Source organism: Homalodisca vitripennis, chromosome 7 (genome assembly GCF_021130785.1).
Source record: "Homalodisca vitripennis isolate AUS2020 chromosome 7, UT_GWSS_2.1, whole genome shotgun sequence".
NCBI lineage: Eukaryota > Metazoa > Arthropoda > Insecta > Hemiptera > Cicadellidae > Homalodisca > Homalodisca vitripennis.
The window spans coordinates 138,192,704-138,218,320 of NC_060213.1; the positions used below are offsets into that span (position 1 = coordinate 138,192,704).

The 25,617-nt window shown below is 38.0% G+C and overlaps 1 protein-coding gene across 3 annotated transcripts in view; it reads right to left on the bottom strand.

Annotated features, from left to right (window-relative positions):
• Nucleotides 1–1,393: 1,393 nt before the first annotated feature.
• The window catches only part of LOC124366409 (polycomb protein SCMH1), a 258,541-nt gene continuing 234,317 nt past the window's right edge, over nt 1,394–25,617 (bottom strand). For 2 of the 3 annotated variants that reach the window (XM_046822940.1, XM_046822939.1), the window contains exon 4: nt 1,394–3,143. In XM_046822940.1, the coding sequence (XP_046678896.1) occupies nt 2,886–3,143 (258 nt within the window). In that variant the 3' untranslated portion in view covers nt 1,394–2,885. The remainder of the gene's footprint in view (nt 3,144–25,617) is intronic. The other variant, XR_006922808.1, reaches the window with a different exon arrangement.

Sequence of the window (25,617 nt, forward strand, 5' to 3'; positions counted from 1 at the left end):
AAAGTTTGTAACTGAATTACAAAATACTGTTGATCTTTAACAATATGTCTATAAAAATGAGGGATATCAATTAAAACACACATGTACATAAATAACTATTTTTTATTATTTACAAAACCTATTCCGAAACAAACGTCGTTATGTACAAAGTAATTTTGAATTATAACTTAAGTACACATATCCGAAAATATATCTTCATTTATAAATACCAATACTGGAGAGAAACAGCTTTATAAACGGCTATCTATTTATTTACAAGGCCTGTTACGCTTTATATAACCTTAAATTATCTAAAATCATCACTTATCTTTATATACAAAAACATTATTTCTAATGCAGTCGAGATCTTCATCGTACCTGGAAACTTACGATTTTACGAATATTAATTACATAAAAAATATTTTTTCTAATAGATGTAGGTTTTAACCACAATAAATGTGATGTTATAAAATTATATAGTGGATTTATATATGTTATATAATAGCTTTGGTTGTATTAGTTACACCGGAGATACATCATCAAACGGACGAGGTATGCTTAGGTCCGGGGGATGATGTTAGTTCCAAGATCCGACGCTTGTCTGCGCCACGCTACTGTTATACTTCACCTCTCACTCCACAGATGGCAGTCCGAGCGCTCGATTTTGTGCCTCAATTTATAGCAAGGGATGTGTTATCTCTTGTGTAACTAATACAAGATAATAGCAAGTAAATTTTTATTGGCTAAAAAGTTCAAAACTCGATAAATAATCATAATTAATTCAAAAATATCCACATCAAGATACATTTTGGAAGACGTAAGTAATATTCTCACTACTGTAGTAAAATTTAAACTTGATTATTTCTACTGGAACTATTGCTTCTTCCACCTTATCCACTGCCTTCATCGTGATTTTGTAGAGTTCACTTAAAAAATACAAATCCTACGACTTTTTTTTACTAATTAAGTACAAAAATCATGAAAGGCACACGTCACCGTAAGACAACCAATCACAGCCAGACCTGAACTTGAACAATAACAGCGGTTCAATAACACGAACCGTCAACAACGCGATATGTACATCAGTTTATCAATAACACATCAATAACAAAATATACAGTGTTGAAATAACAAAGCTGCAGAATGGCGCTAGAGGCGTAGTCGCCAGCAAGTCAGAGTGTACGTTACAACTACGAACACATGTTGGATAAAAATGATTTAAAAACGAACCTTAAAGAGTAATTAAACGATAATAAACATATAATTATCGGATGAAAAAATATAAGGCTAGACAATAATTAGAAAAAATTAAAACAATAAAAATTAATTTAAAATTTCCACACCAAAACAATTAAAAGCTACAAAACACATTTGTAAAATTAAATATTTATAACTTCAAAATACAAACATCATAATGATATTTATTTTTCTTAATATTTGGCACACGTTGGAAAAACTTTAATTGTTATTTTGGCAAAGTTAAAATGTTTTAAACTTCTGTCCTATGACACTTGGAATTTATTTTAAACTTCAAACTAAAGTTGAAAGTTTGGCAATTTTCGAAACATCTTATAAATAGTAGCCTACAATTTACCTTATAAGTACGCCTCTTATCAAGCATATCACAATACGAAAACCCTGACATTTCTAAGTTATAAATATTAACACTAATATTATCATTGCACATGGAAGGCAGGCGAGTGCCTCAGCGTGGTCTAAGAAGAGAAAAACGCGCGCAGTTCTATAGTAACAAGAATTGTTAATACTATCTAAATACGCTTAAAATAATTACATCATAATTACAAATTTGGTTTTGATGCTGCAATAAAAACCTTAACAATCACAATTACAATTGGAAGTGTAAAAGGGACTCGTGTCATCGAAAATTGTCAACAATAAATACAGTAAATAAATTTTAAAATTATACCGTTTTAGCCTTGGTGGATAATATAGTCTACAAATCAACCGTAAGGTGAGTTCTAAATAATCGCATCATTAAAAAAAGTTATAAAAATCCAGTTTGTATTGTAATATTGTAACAGAAAAGTTATCGGCTAATCGATTAGTTGCAATACAACCGAGTGTCGATAACTCGAAATGCCAACTTTTTTAATACTCTACTTTATTAAGAATTTATCGACAGTAAAACATCTGAGAAAAAACAATATTTATTTATATTAAAATCAAAGAAGAAAATTTATTTTTATTTTTCGGTGTTTGCGTGAAGAAATGTGGAGTCTTTATTTCTTTCGTAATAGCACATAAAAACACACAATGTGAAAAATAATGTAAAAACTGCAGCAATTGTTTAAAGTTTCTCCTATTTGTGTGATGCAAAGGTGAGTTACGTAATATGGACTGTCCTACATTTTGAGAGTAGGGGGTTTTCTCCCACTTATGTTGCTTAGTAATAATTTTTTTAATTAATAAAATTTTTTTACATTCTTGTTTCCATTAAGTGGTTCTTTTATTTGTAATTAAGAAGAAAAACACATTTAATTACAGTAGCTTTGCGTTTTTCCCGCCGAATTTCTACGTGTTGTCTACAGGGAGGCGTTCCACAAATTCTCAATTTTGTCGTAAACGAAACATTTACGACCCAATGTGTATTGGACAAAAATGTTTGTACTCGCATCCTCTATCGACCCTGAAAAATGCGTACTTTTATCGAAATCACCCGATGTATATTAATCACTTTAAAACCTCTGCACGTGTGTGTGCGTGTGAAACCACCTGGATCCAACCCCTATTTGAAAAAGTATAGCGCCCTCTTTAGCGGGACCTCGGCAAAAACCGATGTCCGGTTAAGAGTGAGTTTACTCTTTAAGTCGTATTTATATTTGACATCCGTGACACAAGCCTCTTCCACTTCCGATACGTCTCTGTACAGGGGAGGACGGGCTAGACTAGTTGCCGGTGCTGTTGGGACGCGTGGCGGATACGGGGGCGGCACCGGGGGTGGCGGGGGCCGGCGTGGGGCTGGAGGCGGGGGCGGCACCGTGGCAGTGGACGCAGTGCAGACACACGGCGCAGTGCCCCAAGCGACGACTCAGCACTGCCCTCAACTTCAGCGCCGGTCCCAGCTTCATCTGCAGTGCCGACGTCAGGTGCTCCTCCGTCAGCAGGGGCAGGGCAGACCCGTCTATCCGCTGCTCCCGGAAGTTCTGCAACAGACCAGAAGTGGTTAGAAAACCGGAAACGGTACCGTGGCACAAGAACACAATGGAGCATTTAACAAAGTTTCTGATACCGAAGGAGTTTTCAACCATCATCTTCGTAAATTACGACAGTTGATTTTCCTTATTATTGTTTTTAAATTATTACGATATAAAACCAAGAAGAGTTTCAATTCATTGTCTATATTATGAAAAAGCGTGTTAATGATGTCCAACATTGAAATGCAACAATCTTTGTTACAATTAAACATCAAGCGTAATATTCCTATACTTGAAGTATAAATTACTAGAACCTTGAAACTCTTCTTTAACTGACGTAATCTGGAAGAAGTCAGAACTCTGCTACGTACTAAACATTACTTTTGATGTTGGAAACTCGTGAATGAAATTTTATTTTAATTAAGCACAAAAAGTGTTAAAATAAATTGTGTATACTCTATTTGCATTATAGACTATATACAGTATTTTGGTTTTGCCTCGCAACAAATCGATTGTTTAACCTATCGAACGTCTTTTAAAAATTCGGTGGCAATAGTTGGCAAGTATTATTTAGGTAAAAATTTATAAGAGCAATTGGTGAGAGGGAGAAAACACTGATAAGAAATATCGAATTACACACTATATAAAGACACATTAATATTAATTATAACACTAAATGACGTAAGAAACCTTGACGTGTCCGCTATAAGGACAGTTAATACACTATATATTATTTAACACACATTAATTATCGCAAAAGCAAACATTCATTTGTGTTATTAGCTGTTATCGTCAATCAATCGCAGGTGTAAAATCTAATAACGTTCGAAATGAATATCGTATCGCATTTGAATAGATTCAAAATTAATAACGACTCGTTTATTACCGCGTGGTAACACCAATTACAACGTGTTAGGAATAACTAACAGCACGCTTCTGGGTCAACTGAACGAATGGCAACAGAAATTGGTTCACGAAAACGCCAAACGTACGAGGGATAAGATAAACTACACTCGTAACAAACGTCGATAAAGTAATTAATGAGTCAATCAAACAAAGGTAGGCAACAGGTTTGTAAGTCATCGAGTGAATTCGGCCCCGGGTTACGCAAACCGACTTGATAATAAAGGCGAATTACGATTATTGTTTCAGATAACGTGGGGTGATAGAGGCGATGTTTTTAGGACGGGGGGAAACGTTTGCGACACGGCTAGTACACGGGTTGCTCTGGTTTTCCACCTGATCGCGTCCGGAATGTGACCACGTGACCCCGGGTCAGCTGACCGGCCTTGCCCCACCCTCCCCTCACGACACCCCCCCCCCACAACTCCGCCTCTCTTCTCCTCTTCTTTTCCCGCACACTCCCGCCAACCGAACCGCCACTCCAGGTTGCTTGCTACTGCTAGAAAGACGGTCAGAACAGCTGTGGTAGTTGGCAAACCTGATTAAAACATGTCCTTCGTGAATATGAGCTTCGTTAATCATCTAAATTCCACTGAGAGCCGCTGATGATAATGATGGTACAGTCCGTTTTGATTACAATAGGAACGATACATTTGTTGAATTATATACTCGTATATACCTGGCGATGATGTGGTTTGTGAACATTATAATTATTTCTGAGTAAATACAAATACTGGTAATTCACAAACGCCGCAACTCTAATATCAAATCAATTAACTTTAACACATAAATGAAAACTAACAAAGTGAATGTTGTTAAAGCTTTGAAGGTTTTAATGTTATATAATTATTAATATTTTGTCCAGTTTCTCACTCTAATTTTCCATGTTGCCCGTCTCAAATGCTTCAATAATCATGCATAAATTAATAAATTTAATCAATTCATATATGAATCATATGGTAACAGGTGTTCAATGTACATGGTGAGACAGAATTAGTTTTTCTTAAATTTGGAAAGCGTTAAAGTTTATTTTAATAATTAAAGTAATTCTTTAATTGCATGGCTAAAATTAACTTAAAAATTGTAAACATAACTGAAAATGTATATCGATAGGCATACAATACAAATATGAAACAGGCAAATAAAACCAGCTAACTAATTTAACATTAAATTTAAGCTTATAATGCTAGTCATTCCTGAGTTTAAATTAATTTTACTTCAACGGTGAAAAATTGTATCAATATTTAGATACATGTTTCTTAGATGAACATTCTTTAATAATATAATATATGCAAGTTTAAAGAAAATGTATATTGTATATTAATTATTAAAGTTTGAGTGTTGCTGAAGTTATTACCCCAATTTTTGGCAGCTTACAACTTCACATTTCTTTTATTAAATTGGTAAAGTATACGATCGAAGATAAAAAGTTTTTCAATTATAAGTTTGGAAAGATTATATGATTTAACTCTCTTACAGATGGAATTGCATAAATCGACAGATAATGTATTGCTAGCTGATAAATCGAATTACATAATACTACTCGTAATTTAGAAACAACAAAAAGCATAAAATTTAAGCCCATAAAACGGGAAGCACAAAAACAAGTATCCAGTGACCTGTGGTGACAAAAACCCAAAACAGGCAATGTAACAGGGGGTGCCACGATAAATTAAGCAGTAAAAAGTGAGGTTATGTAAACAACAACAGCTGATCACAATGGCGGCTGTCAGCTGATATTTATACAGTCCCAGCTGGTAGGCCAACAGTGGCTGGCCGGCGGGAGATAGAGATGTGCGCTGCGGGGTGCCCGTTTTGGATAATGCGCTTGTCCTAGCGTTTGCATCGGAATTACCGGCGTAAAGACACGCGTTGCGCTGCATTCAATAAGTGTGTAACTCAAAAGAATCAGCTGTTTTTTTTGAACGATCGGTTTTGCAGCCTATAATAAACATTGAAAAGGTTGTTTCCACGGTGGATTGCTGTTCTCAAATAAAATCAGATTTATTTACATATTTTTTGGGGACAATACTAAACTAACACAATACACTAAATACCAAACATATGATAATTAAACGATTAATTTCATATTTTTTGTTTATTACTAGAAAGAAAACTTGAAATCACAGTGCTTCATCAAGGCTATAGAAGGCCCCACAGAGAGATCTTCATTTTTTTAAATCAATGTGCTTTGGAAAGTTTAAATTAGGTGGGAAATTGATAAATAAAATAGGACCAACATAAAAAAATGATTTTCTAGAAGCAGCACAGTAACGTTTTCGGGAATTATAAGATCGGCATTTCTGGTGAAAATAAGGGCGATCAAGAGTACTAAATATTTTTAAATGTTGAAAGATGACATAATTAACGTCAGATGATGTTATTAGACGTTATTATTAAGTGGGAATGTCTTGAACTCAATGTGTTCGAAAGTGCTCACTACATCTCTAGGTCCCAATCCCCAGACGTGCTCCCTACACCATCACTAGGTTCCAGTCCATAAACAAATCTACGAATTCTCTTCTAAAGTACAAACACATGCTATGTTTGTTTGGGTGGGAAACTAACAAAAAAAAATTGAGAACCTCTCGAGAAGCATTAGAAGCCAGTCACCTCAGTGCATAGATCGAAGAACTTGGGATTTTACTCAGACTATCTGTATTACATATGTTTGACGGTTTAGAGATCCTTAAAAAACTAATTTTTATGGGAGTGAATTTTATTAAATGTAATGTTTACTAATAGTGACTGCGGATGGACCTAGTTAGTTTCAAACCAATACACAAATACGGGGAAGAGGATCTGTCCCTATTAGTTACATAGTGCATTTTCCAGCCATCGTCTTACTTTAGTTCTGCCAGACATCCATTGGGAGATCCCAAAGGCGGGAGTTTTTCGCGCCACTCCCAGCGGTGCCTGGGGCTCATCGGCCGTAAATACTCGACCCACACACGCACAGACACGGGCAGGCGCGGTGATTATTCAATGATCTGGATTGGCCGGGTACCATTAGCATAGGAATCCCATGTAACATGCCGACTGTCTCTTAATCATGCAGCAATTAACATTTAATTAACACCGGATACATGGAAGATTTGGGTGACGAGGGGGGGGGGGTGGTGGAGGCCACTGATTGCTTATCTGGCTGGACTTTGGTAAGGTATAATAAATATACACTCACACAAAATTGAAAGGAACATGTATAATTCGTATTCATGAAGGTTTAATGCAAACGATTTGAATTAAATGCATAATGACAATGATGACAGAATTTTCAACCCTATTTAAAGTTGTTATGGCACAGTGTAGTGGGTATGGCGTTTACGACAAGATAGTCAAGCAACGTCGAGCGTGGCTGCTTCTTGGACGGGTGACCGCTGAGCGATCCTGTCCTTGTAAGCAGCCCGCCTGCCCGGCCATTGGTGGTGGTTCAGAAGTCACCTTTAAGCCGTTGGTACCCAGTTTGTGTTACTGATGGTTTCTTAACCCTAACTTCGCATGGAATAAAAGTCATTCATTAATTTTTAAATATATTTTCGTACTTTTTATAATTTCAGTTTATAAGGTATGAAGGATGTATTTCATCGTGAAGCAGTTCATTTTGGCTGAAACCTAAGTGAACTTGGAGATTATTCATAAGTTCACAAAACACAATATATGACGAATTATTTCGATCATTAGCTTTAATTTGTTTGGTAATTTTTTGGAAATCAATTACACAAAAGTAAAGCCGTAACAGTAATGCTTCATTCAAGAAAAGTACATTCTTTTTGGATGAAAATACCAAAGGGTAAGACGTTTAAGAGAGATGGGTCTTTTTATACCATGCACACAATGCACGTCTGCATCGAATTCTTTGAGCTGAACTATGATTCTAATGTTTGGGAATTTTAAGGAATCTTTTGAGTCGAACGGTCCATACCGGAGTAGCAGAAATTTCGAGGTTCAGCGTTCTTCAGACCTTGAAAATTTGTGGTACTGGTTCATAGGATCCATGGTTGGTGAAGTACTCAAAGACTGAGCAATTCTGAAAAATCTCGTCTTCTCAAGGGATGATCTATGATTCTCCAAATTTACCAGTTAGTGAGGGTGACGATCGCGAGGGTGGTACAGAATGACCGGACGATCGGCAATGACGCTGGCACGTCAAAAAGACCTGGTCGGTAGTACGGGTCGCGGTCGCTACAGTGCCGCTATTACCGGCCTGTGTTGGTATAATGATAGCGCTGCGCATCTTGTGTTGACTGTGTAATGACTGTGTTGACTATGGATGCCTGTAAGTGTTATAGACCATCATACACCTCGCCTCCACGCAGCTGCTTCTATTTTTATAGTCACGCCGCCGTGAAATTGCTTTACGATTCACATTTATGAAATAAGCTGAACAAGACGAGTCTATTCGTTACCAAACCCCACAATGAATCTAGACATTCATCATAGACGATCAATACATTGGGAATACAGTGAGTGATTGTCTTTCAAATTTGAAAGAAATAACTGGGGATCAAAATAAAAGACCTTTGTTAGTTGTTATAGTCCTCCATGAATTTCTTTAAATAACAAAGTTCCGAAGGAATTCGTTTTAAGAGGAACGACATCTGATACTTTTGAATGCAGCTTCCACTTCCAGGTTCAAAATACAAACATTTCTGGTAAAGAAATTTCCTAAAGTTCCTGGAAGAAACCAATAAAAATGCTCGAAACGATAACACCTGTTATATGCACTTCTGATGCATTTATTTTCCAAAGTTACAAATGTTAGGAATTAAAAAAATTCATTGGATGTTTGCACTCAATCATAACATCGCAAAGATGGCCTCTGAGATCAATACAATCGTTCAGTCTACGACAGTGGTAATTTATTAAATATCGTAATAATCTAATTTAGCTTCCAACTGGATTTAGTGTACTATAAATATTGTGGTCTCCGTATCCAAATGCTGAATTGTGAATACGCTAAAATGAAATAAAACTAATAAATCTCTTTTATACTCTCCACCCACAAGAGACATTGATATTGCAGGTTCCCCCTTCTAAATACATCAAAACAGGAACACGACACTGTGTTCCTAGGGTTATATTGGGGAAAACGTAAGATTTATCCTCAGGCTTGACAAAAATCCTCATGGAGCAGCATTTCTTACCCTCAATCGAGGATTTATTCATCAAGGTGCGTAGGTAAAGGCTCAGTTTCAAGTATTGTTTCAGGTGTGTGCGTATCCAAAACATCCCTGAGTGCATATTTACTGGGCATAATTTTTTTTATCCAATGATGAACAAGAAGGTCTAAATGACACCAATCCGGGCATCAGAATCAGACTAGACGACTGCGGTCCTGAGACCGCACGTGTGGGAGAACTGCGCTATCCGCTGCCGGGTCTCAACTCACAATGATGATGAACAAGAAGGTCTAAATGACACCAATCCGGCCATCAGAATCAGGCTACATGACTGCGGTCCTGAGACCGCACGTGTGGGAGAACTGCTCTATCCGCTGCCGGGTCTCAACTCACAATGATGATGAACAAGAAGGTCTAAATGACACCAATCCGGCCATCAGAATCAGGCTACATGACTGCGGTCCTGAGACCGCACGTGTGGGAGAACTGCTCTATCCGCTGCCGGGTCTCAACTCACAATGATGATGAACAAGAAGGTCTAAATGACACCAATCCGGCCATCAGAATCAGGCTAGATGACTGCGGTCCTGAGACCGCACGTGTGGCAGGACTGCGCTATCCGCTGCCGGGTCTCAACTCACCACGCCCGGCCAGTCACGGCCCGACCTTTACTCGACCCCCAGCTCCCGCGGCGACCCCAGATCTGGTCTGGAGGCCCGCGGCCGCTAATAACTAACTCCACATCATCATCCCCTCCACCATTGTCTTCGCCCGGGACTGCCTCCGGCCTGCAGCCGCATTGTTGGGCAGCGGCGCGGCGGAGAAAAACGAAAATTATCATTACGACGGTGGTTACCCGCATTGTATGTTAAACACGGTGTTCGTCCGGTCGGAGCGGCGGCGCGGTACGCGGTACGTTGTTTGATCCAGCGGTTGTCTTTTTGCGCTACCGCACTTCGCCCCCCCCTCCCCAGGACACACTTGGACTTGGAGACTTCGGGGACCCGGTGGTCGTGATCTCTTCGTAGTTTGTTCGAGTGGTCGCCCTCGTCTCTCTCCTTCCGCTATTGTTCCACTCTTTGTGATCACAACGGAAACAAATTAATTCCGACCGTCCTAACAACGACATTGCAATTTACTGCATTTATTACTTCAAATCAAATCAAATCAAAATCAATTTTATTTCAAAATTTGCAAACAAGCACAGTACACATAATATAAATGAAATTAGCACCCTAAGATCGGTTTATGCTAAGATGGCGGTCTTCGAAGGGTGACACTAACAGCATTATTAAAAAAAACCACCTCTACATCATTTGACCGGTCGTAGCCACACAGAGTAGGCCTCATAATTGCCCGTAGTTACAAGAGTAAACTAGTGAACTGTTTAAATAATCGACACTTGGGGCGATAAAACTATCGTAAATTGCAGCAACGAGCGGCACATAAAGGGTTTCCACTTTCACGCGAGATTAAATTGAAATTTCAATTTCACGTTCTATCAACATAATTTCAATTAATATTTTCATCGGACCAGCATCGGTTCCCGAGCAGCATAAAATTAGCATATATCAGCCATCTGGGCCGGGTTATGTATGCAAATTGATAATTAAGTAACAATTCACATTATTTAAATTTAAACAAACCCGGGGCTACGCAAATGCGCTTGCAGATTCAAAATCGCGCTGCGGCCGTCCGAACGTTTAACCACTTAGGTAGTTGCTTAGAGATTTTAACATGGAGTTTCGTATTCTTCAAAGTATTGTCTTGTGAGAATTGTTCATACCATTCTCTTCAAAATCTGTAGTTGACTTTTATAGCCCACTGGAAACTGTGAACTTAAAGACCAAAACCGAATAACTTTTACAAATTTTGGAATATAAAAAACTGTATATCAACACGGGTTGTAAAAGATGGTTGTGTCTAGTGATACACTACAATATCTTGAAAATCTTTACTTTTTGTTTTCTTAGGACAACAAACTGACAAACACTTAGTCTTAGAAAGTCTTTCCGTGATGTGTGTGTGTATGTGTGTGTATGTGTGAGTGAGAGAGAGAGAGAGAGAGAGAGATGTGTATGTGTGTGTATGTGTGTGTATGTGTGTATGTGTGTGTGTGTGTGTGTGTGTGTGTGTGTGTGTGTGTGTGTGTGTGTGTGTGTGTGTGTGTGTGTGTGTGTGTGTGTGTGTGTGTGTGTGTGTGTGTGTGTGTGTGTGTGTGTGTGTGTGTGTGTGTGTGTGTGTGTGTGTGTGTGTGTGAGAGAGGGTGTGAGAGAGTGAGAGGGAGGGTGTGTGGAGGGAGAGGGGGAGAGGAGAGACGCGCGAGAGAGAGAGAGAGAGGAGGGAGGAGAGAGGGGAGAGAGAGAGAGGGGGGAGATATGTGAAATTGATTTTTTTTCAAAAAGGGGTTCGTATTCCTACAGCCATATATTCCACGTTAGCATCCCCTAGAGCACACGAAGCATCCTTTGAGGTTAGTGGAAGAGATGCTTAATAGTCCCTCACCTCGAATGAAGCCAACTTTCATTTCACTTCAACCTTCAAGATGTTTTGTTTCTAACTCAGGGTTCCTTCAGGCACAAACAGATGTGGTATGTTGCCGTATTCCAACGTAAGCTCTTACGTCACGATAACGGTAACTGACGGTGCCGTATATTGCCGTCGGATCGTCGTCAGTCACTTCACCAGAACACTTTCGTCATAAATCTCAATTCGGCGGGCCCGTATTGTAACACTTAACAAATTAACGTAATTAATTGTGTAAAATCAACCACTTTTGAAGTTGAGTTTAGCAGAGTCAGTCAATATCTAACCTTGCCGAAAGCAGCAATATTCAGGTCAATTACAGTTAATTTGAGAGCAATTTTTATTTTTTATCACAAATTGTGTACAAAATCAACAACTTAATTAAGTACGGTTTATAACACAACCGGCTTTCGTATCAAACCCTGATGACTTAACAAGCCCAATGTAAACGCGTTGATGCAGCATAAACGAGCGAAGCCTTTCTACAGAGTAATTGCCGCGTTTCCAAAGCTAATAAAAACGAGCAATTAAATCCTAAACGTGTCTGTAGACCCGATATAATTGAAATCCGGCCACTACGTTAATGTTAATTTAATAATGCATTACGACTTGGGCCATGGAACGGAGGTTGTAATTAAGTTACAATTCACATTCGAATTAACTGGAGGCAGGGCAGGGGTCAAGGTCAGCTCAGGATGAACAATGTTTAAAATTACAATAAATAATGGCGCCGGGCCGAGCCGCATTCCTCTAATTAGAACTGTGGCGTGCGCATGCGCGGCATCTCGTGTGTTGTGGGGTGGTGCACCGGAAGCTCTGTAATAACGAGGAGATTCTGTTTTGTTCGCTCCGCTCTCACGTCGTTCTCGTGTTAAGTGAATTAGTGCTTTGATTTACTGCTATAATAAAGAGGTGAGCAGACTCGTTTGGGGTAACTGTGCCGAGAATGGTACATGTGGTTTGTTCCCCGATGAGGCGGATAGGCTTACATAGAAGGTCGAGTTTTTTCTCTTAGGGCAAGAAGCTTATAAATTGCACTTAGTCCTGAAAGAACCTTTGAGCTGCTTCCGGAGTGCAAGGATATGCAGGATGGGTAAGGTTAGGTAGGGCCCGCCTCCTATCGAGATCTATGAGGAAGAATTAGGGCACTAATCTCAAAGTCATGTCTCCCCGGAAGAAGGGGAGGCCAGCTCTGAACCAGCCTCTCCAGTCAAAGCAGGCAGGGGGTGGCACATCCTTGTTGAGGCCGGCAAGAACCTCTGATAGTTAGCGAACTAACCCCACCAAACTCCAACAGTCATCTCCCGCTGTAGACTAGCCCTATCGAATAGGTAGAAGGTGGAGTTGCTTGATGGAAAGATCATGATTTTCGACTTCAAGAGGCAAACCTTTCTGGGCATAATTTATGCCTAATTCAAGACTTATTTTTAATATATTAGGGATTTTCTAGCCGTATATCACTCTCAATTCCAATTTAATAGCAACGGACACAGCGTTTTAATGAGTGCATTGAAATGTTTGGGAACATGTTTTCATCCAGAAACTTTCAATGACTTTGCTTGTGACGACAACACCATATCATATTTATGCTTCTTTTCTCGGTTTAAGTTGCCATACTTAGACTAGTTTTATAACAGGGAAGTGAATGTTTGTTCGGAAAAAGAGATGAACGTTTGGAAAGAGCAATTTTTCAAATTAACCGTTTGAATTGTGCAGTTGGATGAATCCTTCAGCTCTTTACTACGATATTCGGGATCCCTAACTTGTTTTGATATTCACTTTCATGACTTGTACCCTTTGGCCTCGCGGAAAAGACAATGAAGGTGAGTACTTTTGCATTTACAAGGCAATAATGAAACTCCAAGAGCACTTCCGGAGTTATGGAATAGCGGTAGTCTTTGTGAACCCCATACAAATAGCAACTAAAACAAGCAGATAAAAGAAATAAAGTTGAGGATTACAGGCTTTCTCTGCCACTTAACCTCCAAGTTCTAGATTTATCAGAACTGGAACTGCAAACTAGGAGAGGCAGTGGCTGTAATGGTGAAGAATAGTCGATGCAGTAACGGCTAGACCAGAGCAGGAGTACGAGGGGGAGACAGTCGGAACACCAACATTTACCTCGCGTTTACTTTTCCTTTTCCCCTTAATTGTCGCGGTGACCCACATCTTTTGGCGGCGGCTGACCCTTCACGTGACTGGCGAGCGACCACGACCGTCTGTCTGCCCGGGGACGTTCTCTAAACGGAGCCGAAAAGATCACGGGCCTGTCGGGAGGCTTGAGTGCCTTTCCTTCGGCTTAAGTATTAGCACTGTGTCTATAGTGAGGGCTGAAACGGCAGGAATGAAAATGCAAGCTTTAATTTGGAAGGAGTTTGGCCATGGAAGTTAAAGCAAAGTCAAAACCTTTTATTGTCATCCGACATAGCATTCAATATTATTGACCTATAAATACAGTTGACGTAAGAATTAAGACTATGAAGCACCTGCTTGCAGTGTAAACTGGATCAAATATCAGATATGATAATTATGTATTAGATATGTTCCTATAGTATTGCAGATCGGACAGTTGGGCATAAAACGGGACACTGTAACATTCCGAACGGACTAAAAATGCTCTAAGCCTCCTCCGACACAAACCACATCCGACTCCGACCTAAGCTGTGGAGGAAGGGTATTAAATAATTTAACTGCAGAGTAATATGTATGTCTTTCAAAAATGTAGTTCTGTGTACTTTGGTATAACTAAAGAACTGGAGTTTCGAAGATTGTATCTGTTAGTATTAGTTGGTTGGAATATGTTTTTACGTTCCATGTAAAGAGTTAGGGTGTTAAGAATGTAGGTACTAAAAAATGCCAAAATATTATGATTCGTAATACCCCCCTACAGGAATCAGATTTTTCATTCCAAAAATCAGCCTAAGCGAAAATCTTCTTCGTTTTTGTGGTTTCAGCACACTAAATTGCAACTGCAATAGGACGAATACGGATATATAAAGCCAAAATATGCTGTGAGGAGAACATTCTTGGTAGCAAACTGTGCAAGCCTCCTAATAACAAAGATACCACTATAGTGAAAATTTTGAATTGAAGCCATGATGTACATGTACTTGCAGCCGTAATTTCTAGATATCCAGGTCTGCAATCAGATTATTCTTTTCAAAAACCCAATTGTACACTGACACTAAACGCGTTCCTATAAAGTCTTAAAAGAACTTACAAAAGAACTTCCTAAACCTGCAAAAGGTGAAACTGATGTAGAATCTAAAATAATTGTTTTGTGTAATATAATTAACGTGATCAGAATTCTACTAAATTTGGGCATGCCGTTAGAAGCGATACTGCTTCTCGTGTGCGAGAAAGGGTGTGGAGACTTCAACGCCGATAAGCCAGAAGGCGTTAACTCATCTTTCAAACACGTTATTTGATATCCGCATTAATAAATTGAAGAATACAACATTGTATTTATTGTTATTATATTGACTCACATATTATAATCCTTCAGTTTGCGTAATTTTCAAAAATGATTATTCATTTTGAAAGCTTCATAGATATCAATTTTTAATTTATCCTTCTGTAATACAGAATCATACTTAGTTGATGAGGGTAGTACAGAGAACTGTATGCTACTGTATAAATTTATATTTAAGTAGGTACCTTGTATAAATAATGAATTTGGAATATTCAAGTAATCAAACCAGTGACGTAGTTACAGAATGTTGAATATTCATCGATTGTGTAAATGTGTGTAATTATAATAGTAATGTGGAAAAATGTCCATGTTTCCTTGTCATAATTACTTGAATTATGATAAATTATTAAAATTAAAGGCATAACGTGTTCTTCATAAATTAATATATTTTGGAAATTTTTATTCTTTATCACTGAAGATATGTTTGGTTTAATTGATTTGTTAGATCGACGGAACCTAGTTAGGATATCAAATTCTGTTATTCTTATCAAAAAGTTGTAAGGCAACATAGCACTGCGAGTATATGATTTTGTTTAGTGAGGCAGGTTAAGTCACTGTTATAACCTTTTCACAGGCGCTTTAACTTGTTTTGACACACACTCATCGATGTGTAAAATTGATATCCAAACCGAGGTCGCGGGGGTGAGCCGAGGCCGAAGGCGAGGACCGAGCAGCTCTTGCCCGGAGGTCGCGGCTCCTTTGAAGGACCCTTGTAAAAAGCGCCCTTTTCTTTGGTCTTGTCTCTACTCAAATATCTCCGACGGCAAAAAGCGCCGGCGCTAAATGTAACCTTTGTCTTCCCTCTAGGTTTGTACCGAGCCATCCACTCTACGGGTTCGCCCTGGCGTTTTTGCCTTTAAGTGCCCGTTGTTTTAACGGAATCATTATTGTGTGTCCACATAATAACAGGCTATAGTGTTTGGCCTGGAATAAAATATACCTACAGGAACAACAGCCTGTTATCATTTTACTGTGACTTTGCCATATACAGAAATAGGCCTATTTCTTCTACAACGTCCTGTCGGACACATATTTGTACAAAAGTATAAGTCTACATATTTGAGTAATTGCAGTTCATAAAACATTAGTTAAAAACTAAGGCATATCATTCAATATATGAAGCTGACTAAAACTGAATGTCATTTTTAGTATAACGATGAATAAATCGCATTAAATTAATTTCATTTAGCATACCAAAACTAAACCAATAGCCTATGTAATATACTTTATTTATAGTTATATATGTATTCATATTTGTTTGTAATTATATCGGTAGCAAAGTAATGATTTAATAGGGTTCGATTAAAATTTAAGTATTATTTTAGTGCCCTAATTCTTCCTCGTGAATCCCGATAGGAGGCGGCCCCTACCCCCTAACCTTACCTATTCTGAATATCCTGTCACTCCGGAAGCAGCGCAAAGGTTCTTTCTTACAGGACAAAGTGCAATTTATAAGCTTCTTGTCCTAAGAGACAAGAAAAAGACAAAAAAGGAAAACGTATTATTTTGTATTGTCTTCATCTTATAATATTCTGACATCTTCTAATTTTTGAAAAAATATAGTAATTTTTACTGGATCAATTTTGACAAGTGGTTAATGATTTGCCAACATTCAATACGCTAAAACATAAGTAATAAAATTATGCTATTATCAGGTGAATCTTTAGGGTAGACCTATTCTTTACCTGAAATACAGATCACGACGACTGTCACTGACCCGCACAAAGATCATACACAGCAGGGCCAAGAGGGTTAGTGGATATTTTGGAAATCCTCTTTTTTCCGCCATCCGAAATTTTCCCACCGACGCCGCGCAGACTTGGTGGATCAAACCGACGAGTCCTTCCCTAGCAAGTGAGATACGTTTGGATAAGATGCGGTGCCCGGTGGACCATGAAACGAAACGCGGCGCGGAAGTCAGGTGTGATGTCGATCATGAAGAAGACACGAAGAGACCAATTTGCAACAATCGATAGAGTTCACAATCGATTCCTGGATCAACAAGGATATCTCGACTGGTTCTATTACAGTGTTATCTGCACGAACATCGATCGAGAAGCCAATGATGCCCTCAAGGCGAAGGTGATTTCTGCGAGCCGTTGCTGCGGTAGACGGCTGCGATTTAGTCATTCTAATAAACAAACTGAGTGCAAATCAGAGTGTATATGAATGTAGAATGAGTGAATTAAGTGAAACATTGCTACTAGCCAATATTGACTGTTTCTTAGCATCAAGTAATGAATAACAACAAGGGAGTCCTGCAGTTTTATGTGGAATGTAAACCACAGGAATTGGATATTGGCAATATTTATAGGTTGCCGGATCCATCGTACTTCTAATTAAAGTTGACCTTTACACCTCCACAAAACGCATTACCTAACATACGTCAGATAACACAAAACATTGTAAACGAGCTCCATTTGATTATTGACATTTTGGGGTTTTGAATAGGTAGTAGCATCAAGGGTTTTGAAAAATGATGATTTGATGCATTCTGTCTTATTGATATCATTATTGACTAACTAGATTGAAAACGGACATCCAAGCTATACTAAAAAAAATCTATAGACGGTGTTCCACAGGGACCTATTCTTGGCCCGCTATTGTTTCTTGTTTATGTAAAGGGTATGACAATTCCAGCGGTCTTACATATTTAATCACTCTAATAAACAAACTGAGAAGCGTACAGAATGAGTGCAAATCTGAGTGAATATGAATGTTGAATGAGCGAAGTGAGTGAATTAAGTGAAACCTTGCTACTAGCTAATACTGAATATTTCATAGCAATAAGTAATGGCTAATAACAACAAGGGGGTCCTGCAGTTTTATGCGGTATCTTAATCACAGGAAATCGTTATTGGCAATATCTATAGGCTGCTGGATCTATCTTACTTGCAATTAAAGTTGACCTTTATACATCCATAATGCACATCACCTAAAGAACGTTCATTACATTTTTGACATTTTGAGGTTTTGAATATGTAATAGCATCAAGAGTTTAAAAAAATAACGAATTGATGCATTTTGTATTATCGATGAACGAACTAGACTGAAAACAGCCTTTCAAGCAAAGTTTAAATTAGTCTACATACGGTATTCCACAGGGATCAACTCTTGGCCCGCTATTGTTTCTTGTTTATGTAAAGGGTATGCCAATTCCAACGGTCATACAGATATTGTGCTAATAGGACATTAAAAAATAGCTACAACACTTTCTCTATTCAGGAAGTATTCATTTCCCCGCTGATAAAGCCCCATAGGATTAATTATCCGGGGACAAACACATCAGTCCGTAAAAGTCGACTGACCAGTTCACTCCCGGTGTCCGGTAGCCACAACAAGGCTGACTTGTCCCCCATTCACCGGTAATACTGCCATTTCTCATTTCTGGAAACGATTCATTAACCCCAGACTTTCCCGACCGATACAAATATCACGGTGGCAGTGCCAACGAGATACGGATAGCGGTGTTTCGACGGACCTTGTAATTAACGACATCATCCATTAATATAATGGTCGGCGGTAGCTCGCAACGGTCTCCCCTCCCTGTGATCCCAAAACGGCCCAATTTGGATGCGGCCGGACAGCCGAGCGGACCAGTTTATAACTTTTAACAGAGCCCGGCCGGAGTCCCCGGGCGATATTTTGGGCGCGATTTTATCTCATCGGAATTCCGAAAAGGCAATCTTTCCGGAATTATAAGTGCTCTGTCAGAAATACACGCTGTAATTTTCATTCGGCTGTTTATATTGTCAACCGCCACAGTGCCCGGTTTGGTCTCTTTTTTACGGCGAAATCGCGGAGATACTTTCTTCCCTAGAATTCTCACGAAATCTGTGAGAATCACAAGAGAAGGTCTGGTCTTGTCTCATAAATACAGTCCTACGTCGCCAAACTGGTGGGGCGTGATATAATATACAAGAGTGGCACGGGAATATGAAACCGTAATTGACAGAAATTTAGGTCTAAAGTCGTGCTTTAACTGTTTATATTTAAACCCATCCTTCTTTAATTTAACTAAGATGCTACAACATTGAGGAGTGGCTAAAGAGCACTAATTAAATATAGCACCATTAGCACCATCAACAATGCGCACAATATGACATTATCCGGATAAACTTGGTTATAAACACTAAAAACTCTGAACCGGCTTGGGAAGACATCTTTTATGCCTTGATTTCAACTTGAATAAGTTCAAGATTTGATGATTCGCTAGCGAGCGGGCAGCTAGGACTGTGTATTTGAGTGATGTAGTTACAAGAAAGTAAGAACTCAGATTGTAGTGTCCAACCGGGTCAGAACAACACCTGACGAACATTTTACTGCCACTCAAGAGGTTCCGTGATGGGCCGTTCTTCTCCATAACTGTCAGAACCGACGACGGAACGGTACCGCAGTAACGGCGCGACCTATGGTGACTCCGACTGTTATACCATGACTTTTTCTTCAGATAGTGTGTGTTTCTCCATCGTGAGAGTTTAAATCTTTTGTTTTCAAGATCCTTTGGTTCTTTAACTTCCAAAAGTATCGGTGCAGATTTTGGTACTCGCGTAAATGAAACTCTTGATATTTTGGGATGAAGTGGAGTTTGATGATTTACAAACAGTCGTTTAAGCTAAGGTAAGATTGATTGTTGGTCTTGATAATATCGAAGAAGTAGAGCATGGCGGACTTGCAATTTTAAACTCATGTCTAGTTGCTTGGCTTATCAAAGAATCTGCATCGATACGTTTAACTAGCACTCTTAACACGAAGCTCTTGATTTGTCGGAATGAAGTGAAATGAAAAATGTCTTTATTGAATACAAAGAGAAACATATTAAATTGGCGAGGGTAGGATTATTAAGTCCTCTCTTACACCTTACTATACATGTATAAACTAGACTACTAGTGTAAAACAAGAGCCACCGTATAGGCTACATTACTGTTTTACATTCAAAAATGATAATCTATATTTATATAAAATAATAAAATAAAAAGAAGGATCTTCATAAAACTAAAATTAAATAAATAAAATAAAAATGAGAAGGAAATTAAGACCCATCACCAATTATACAGCCATCGTCCCATACATACCCTATGCCACGATATCGTCAACCCGACGTGGCCCGAAACAGATGGCCCTTAAGCACCCCCCAAAACCGCTCCCGACTACGAATACGTCTGATATGATCCGGGAGATTATTCCAGAGTCGACAAGCAGAGACTGTGAATTATTTACTGTAAATAGAAGAACTATGAACAGGAATAGACAGCAAAGAGGCCCCACGTCGTATTACAATTGCTTGTTTCAGCAATTAAAGAAAAGCGTTCAGACAAATAAGAAGGGGAATAATCATTACACAAAACAGAATGTAACATGCTAAGAATGAGGAACTGACGGAGTAGATTCAATTTTAGCAGATGTAACTGATTGATGAAGGGTGTTATATGGTCATATCGTCTAAGGTTGAAGATAAAGCGAACACACTAATTGAGCACGTTGTAATCTGTCCGAAAGCTCAACCGTTACGTTAATTATAACTACGCTACAGTAATTGAAATGGCAGAAAATGAGAGTTTTCACTAGTATTATTTTCAAATTCAAGGGTAAATAAATAGCAAATTGCTTAAGACTATGAATACCAGCAAATACCCTGCCACAAGTAGAGTTTGATGGTGTACAAACAGTCGTTTCAGCTAAGATAAGTTTGATTGTTGGTCTTGATAATCTCCAAGGAGTAGAACATGAGGAACTTGCAATCTCAAACTCACGTCGAGTTGCTTGGCCTATCAAGGAATCTGCATCGATATGCGCCACCGGAATGCTCGCACGGCGGAGCGAACAATCTGATCTCGTATCAGCGTAGCTGCCCACTGTAGCGGACCGCTGGAATTAATTATGGCGGCAGTGGGTGGCACATAATGAGACAGTGGACACAGCCACAGCCCTTGATAGTGATACACTTCCTGCACCCTTCTCTGTCGCGCTCTGATTATCTGATCAAGGTGGCACTGTATCACGTCATCTGGCAGGAGCATCAGCTGGTAGGGAGTGTTTGCTTTCTCTTCAACTTATCAGCGCAGATCAGAGGAAAGGTTGCGCAGCTCTGACGTCATACGTTTAACTTGGTGACAAATACTATAACAAGTATCACCACATAAGATTAAATTGTTGGACATTTTACTGATGTTTTTATAGGTTTTATCAAGCAATCTCATGGTGACAGGGTTTTGTAAAAGAAATAGAATATAATAATCAATTATTATGATCAATGAACTACTTGTCTGTAAGAGAATTACATATAGCAGATTAAAACTTGATTTGGAAGCAATCATAGAAAGCAATTTTAGCTTTGGCCGATTAAATAAATATAAATAATCAAATTTGATTATCTGGATTATCTTATCGCTGTTTAACTAAATAAAATATAATTAATAGAAATCTCCTATTCGGCAAGGTGCCTTGGGGGTCCTAACATTTCTTATTTGTTTTTATTTGGGAATATATAAGTGAACAATTTCACTGATTTGTTCCACTGATATAATACACCATTAATTGTTAAATAATTCTTTTCATCCTGTATGTTTAAGATTCATTTTTAGTTTGTTATGTATCTGTGGTTTTGCTTTTACCTTTTGGCAAGGATATTTTATATATCTAAGTTTTTGTGTAAAAAAGTCTTATTTTTTATTATGTTTTGGCATATTTAATGAAACTGAAGTTTTCGCATATTGAGAAAGTAAAGAGTTTATTATTATATTTTTAATTGTTGTCAAATTTGTCGGAAAAATTAGCTTTATGTATAAGCTAAGGTATCTGGGTAATAATACAAATATTGCAACAAACACTGCTTAAACTTCCCTGGTGACGACGTAAACTAAATATTTAAATATGTAATTAATGTAAATCCAGGACTCGTACTGAAAGTTTAATTGTGTTTCCATAATACTGTAAGTTATATCATTTGACCATTTTGCTTCATGTAGCTAATAAATGCTATTTTATTCTTAATTGAAACGACAGCACATTTTCCAAATATGTACACCAGCTTTGTTGCTTCTTTAGTTGTGAGGGGGAGGGGTGGCTTTCCTACGCCATTGTGCATTTAATTTGACTATACTAAACGTTCTTATGGCATGACGGTTCAAAACCCTTTTTAAAATAGGCTTTTTCAACAATCGACCCCTAGACTAAGGTTAAAATCATTTTGACTTGGTGATTTGTCATTTTTCGTTCAGTTAAAGTGATACTAAAGAGGTATTGTGGTTCAGATTCATTCATTGTATAAAAATGCGTAGCTTACAATGTTTCATAACTCTAGTTTAACTCATTCATGTTTCCTGAATACAATAGGATAATAAATTAATGAACATTTCACACATCATTGCAGACAGTTGTGTAAATAAAATAACACTTAGCAATAACACTTACTTCATACATCTGTAACACGTGTGGAACTGGTTGTTTACTGTTATTGCTAACATTACACAAGTTACATAAAAAAGACTTGGACAATGTTTATTTATATTGAAGTTGTTTTAAATTCCAACATCGTCACCGTCGTTTTTCTGGGCTGTTGTGACTAATTTGTTCATAATTATCACTTGAATGATTTATTTTAATGAACCTACTGGTATAAATTGGGTATATAATGATATTTTCCATCCAGCTACAACTAATTGAATTGGAATATTTGGTAATATTTACTGATAGCTAATGAGAAAACGAGATATTCACTAATGGCGGAATAACAAAATAAAACAGGTTTTACAGAAAACTGAGAGTTTATAATGAAATTTTGCGATTTGATTACCAATTTCTCACATCGGATTAGTAATCCGTGCTGAATTGACGATGCGACATTTAAATTACTAGTACTGGGAAAGTTCCTATTTCCTCGCTCATAGTATCTTCCTCCTCTAAACTCAACTCTTGGATAAAGAAAGTATAGATAGGATCCTTTAGGCCCGTTTAAACACCCAAACCATTGTAATGCCGCAAAATAAAGTGTTTGTACACGCATAATGCTTTTATTACATTATTATTGCATTATTTTTATTACACAATAGTGAAAAAATAATGAAAATAGACATGGAGTAAGCACGTAATATTATATACCATCAGTACTCGCATTTTCCGGCGACAGCCGAGTTCGGAAATTTTATCAATAACAGGAAACATGACACTGACCAGCATATTTGTTATCAAATAATAACAATGATGCTTACTTGTTTAGGTTCATGCTGGTAAGTAAATTAGTAAGATCAGCTAATTTCAAGCACATTACTACTATCGATCTAAGAAGCAACAGGCTTCAGGCACTATTGGTGTTATAATACATAATTACTAATACGGAAAACAATGTCTTTGTCAGATTTGAAACTAGTTTAAAAACATCTATTTTCGGTGCCGAGTGATGCTGTAGAAGAACGTACGTGTATATTTAATATTAGTTACGCGAACTTTGACATTATACAGTTGACTCTCACAACATCCCAGTCCTTTAACTTACGCTGAGTCAACGTACGGAAGCGGGCGACATTTGTCGGCACCGCCATTTATAAATGTCAAGGTGCACGTTTCTATGGGTCCCGGTCTGAGGTGGCCATTACAATTCCATAACCACGGCCATTAGGAGCATAAACACACAGTTCCACGGCAGCCTGACCTAACCCCGGGTCCGCGAGTGCCGCCGTGCACTGATAAGAGGTTAGGGTCCACTTAATTACCCGAAATTACACGCGCAATACTCTCAATTACCGTGGCGAGCACATAAATATGGATGAGACACTGCAGACGGTGGCGCGCCCCGCGGAGTCTGCCGCAACTTCCGCCCGGCCGTTGCTAAACACCGAACGTTGTTTACATTTAATTGCGACCATAATTGATTGATAAAGCGACGGTTTTTGCCGGCCAGCGAGTTTTTACCGGCGGAATTGATATCGTTAGGTGAGATCGTGATAAGTTAGCGGCCGCAACGTTTAGAACCGGAGTAATGATGGATAAATATTTATAAACCACTTGTTTTATTTGCCCTCTCCGAGGTAATTGGTTTTATTTATTTCCCCTGGACAAATGTAGCTCAACTCGCCTTGACTTATACGTAAAACGTTCTGTTGGTGTTATATCATTAGTTTTTTTGACCATCTCCCTTACCGGTTTGACCAATAAGGATCTCGTGCGTTTCGTGTTCACGAAGTGTTGACAACGTTAGTTGAATAATCGGGTTGAAGTAATCCTTTATGAATTGTACTTGCACTAAATACAAATAACACAACAAACTTAATTTAAAACTTACGACCAACTGTATGTAACTGTCCCCATCTTACCTGGAACAAAAATTTTTGAACATTAACGACTGCACATTTCTATATTCAGCAAATGTGTAAAAATGTCATAAAATTAAACAAAGCCTTGTCATAATGCCAAAAGTTGTTGTTTACTACCCACAACATACAAATTTGTACGTCGTAGATAATCAAAATACGATATTTAAAATTAATTTATCTAAATAAATATTCTTATCTTTGTGATAAAAACTTATTTGAGATTGTATAATGTTTTTTTAAATCCGAGTTACGGCATTTTAAGATGACATTCCTAGATCCCAATATCATTCTACGAAGTACTGGGTTGATTACATTATGGGGAATAACATGCCTAAAGTAAGATTACTTGGCAAAACTGAAACCAGCTGCAAAAAAAAAAAAAAAAAAAAAAAAAAAAAAAAAAAAAAAAAAAAAAAAAAAAAAAAAAAAAAAACTATTAATTAAGAAATCATAAATTAACATGGTTTTTTTTATAATTTATAAAATGACAAAACAAATTGTATTAATACATGTTATACATACAGGCCATATTTCTAAATACATACGGTAAAAGGTCCATATCGTTATCTTCTGCCGTTTTGTTTGTGTGCCTGATTATAATTCCTCAGGCCAATAAGTTTTTCTATTTATCCTGTCTCCAAACTACCCCAAACCTAACACCGGTTACACCATCTCAAAATAATATATTTTTCGAAAAATATATCGCGTGAACAAAACTAAGGCAAGGTAAAAAAACTGCTTCATACTCATATTTGAAAAGCCCTTGTCACTGTGATAAATACTTGTCACTATCGCCATTGAAGACAGGTCTTTATCACACACTGATTTATGTCTTTGCGATATACAATATGTAAAAGGGCTGAGCATACGACTATTCTCAAGCTTGACTGCTTCGTCCTGTGATTTCCAATAATGGATTTTTATGTCAAATTTAAATAATTGAGAATCCATTGAGTTAAGAGGAGGGTTGGTATTGAATACTTGTACACTATTAAGGAAAATAATTACTTAATTAGTAACAAGCATATGGTATCACTACTTATCCAAAAACTCTTTTCGTCTTTTCCATAGCAGTGAGCAAAATTACACCTCTTCCAAAATTCCTCCGTGAGTTCTTCCTTTCCACCAGCGGTGCAGATAGAGCAGTGGAC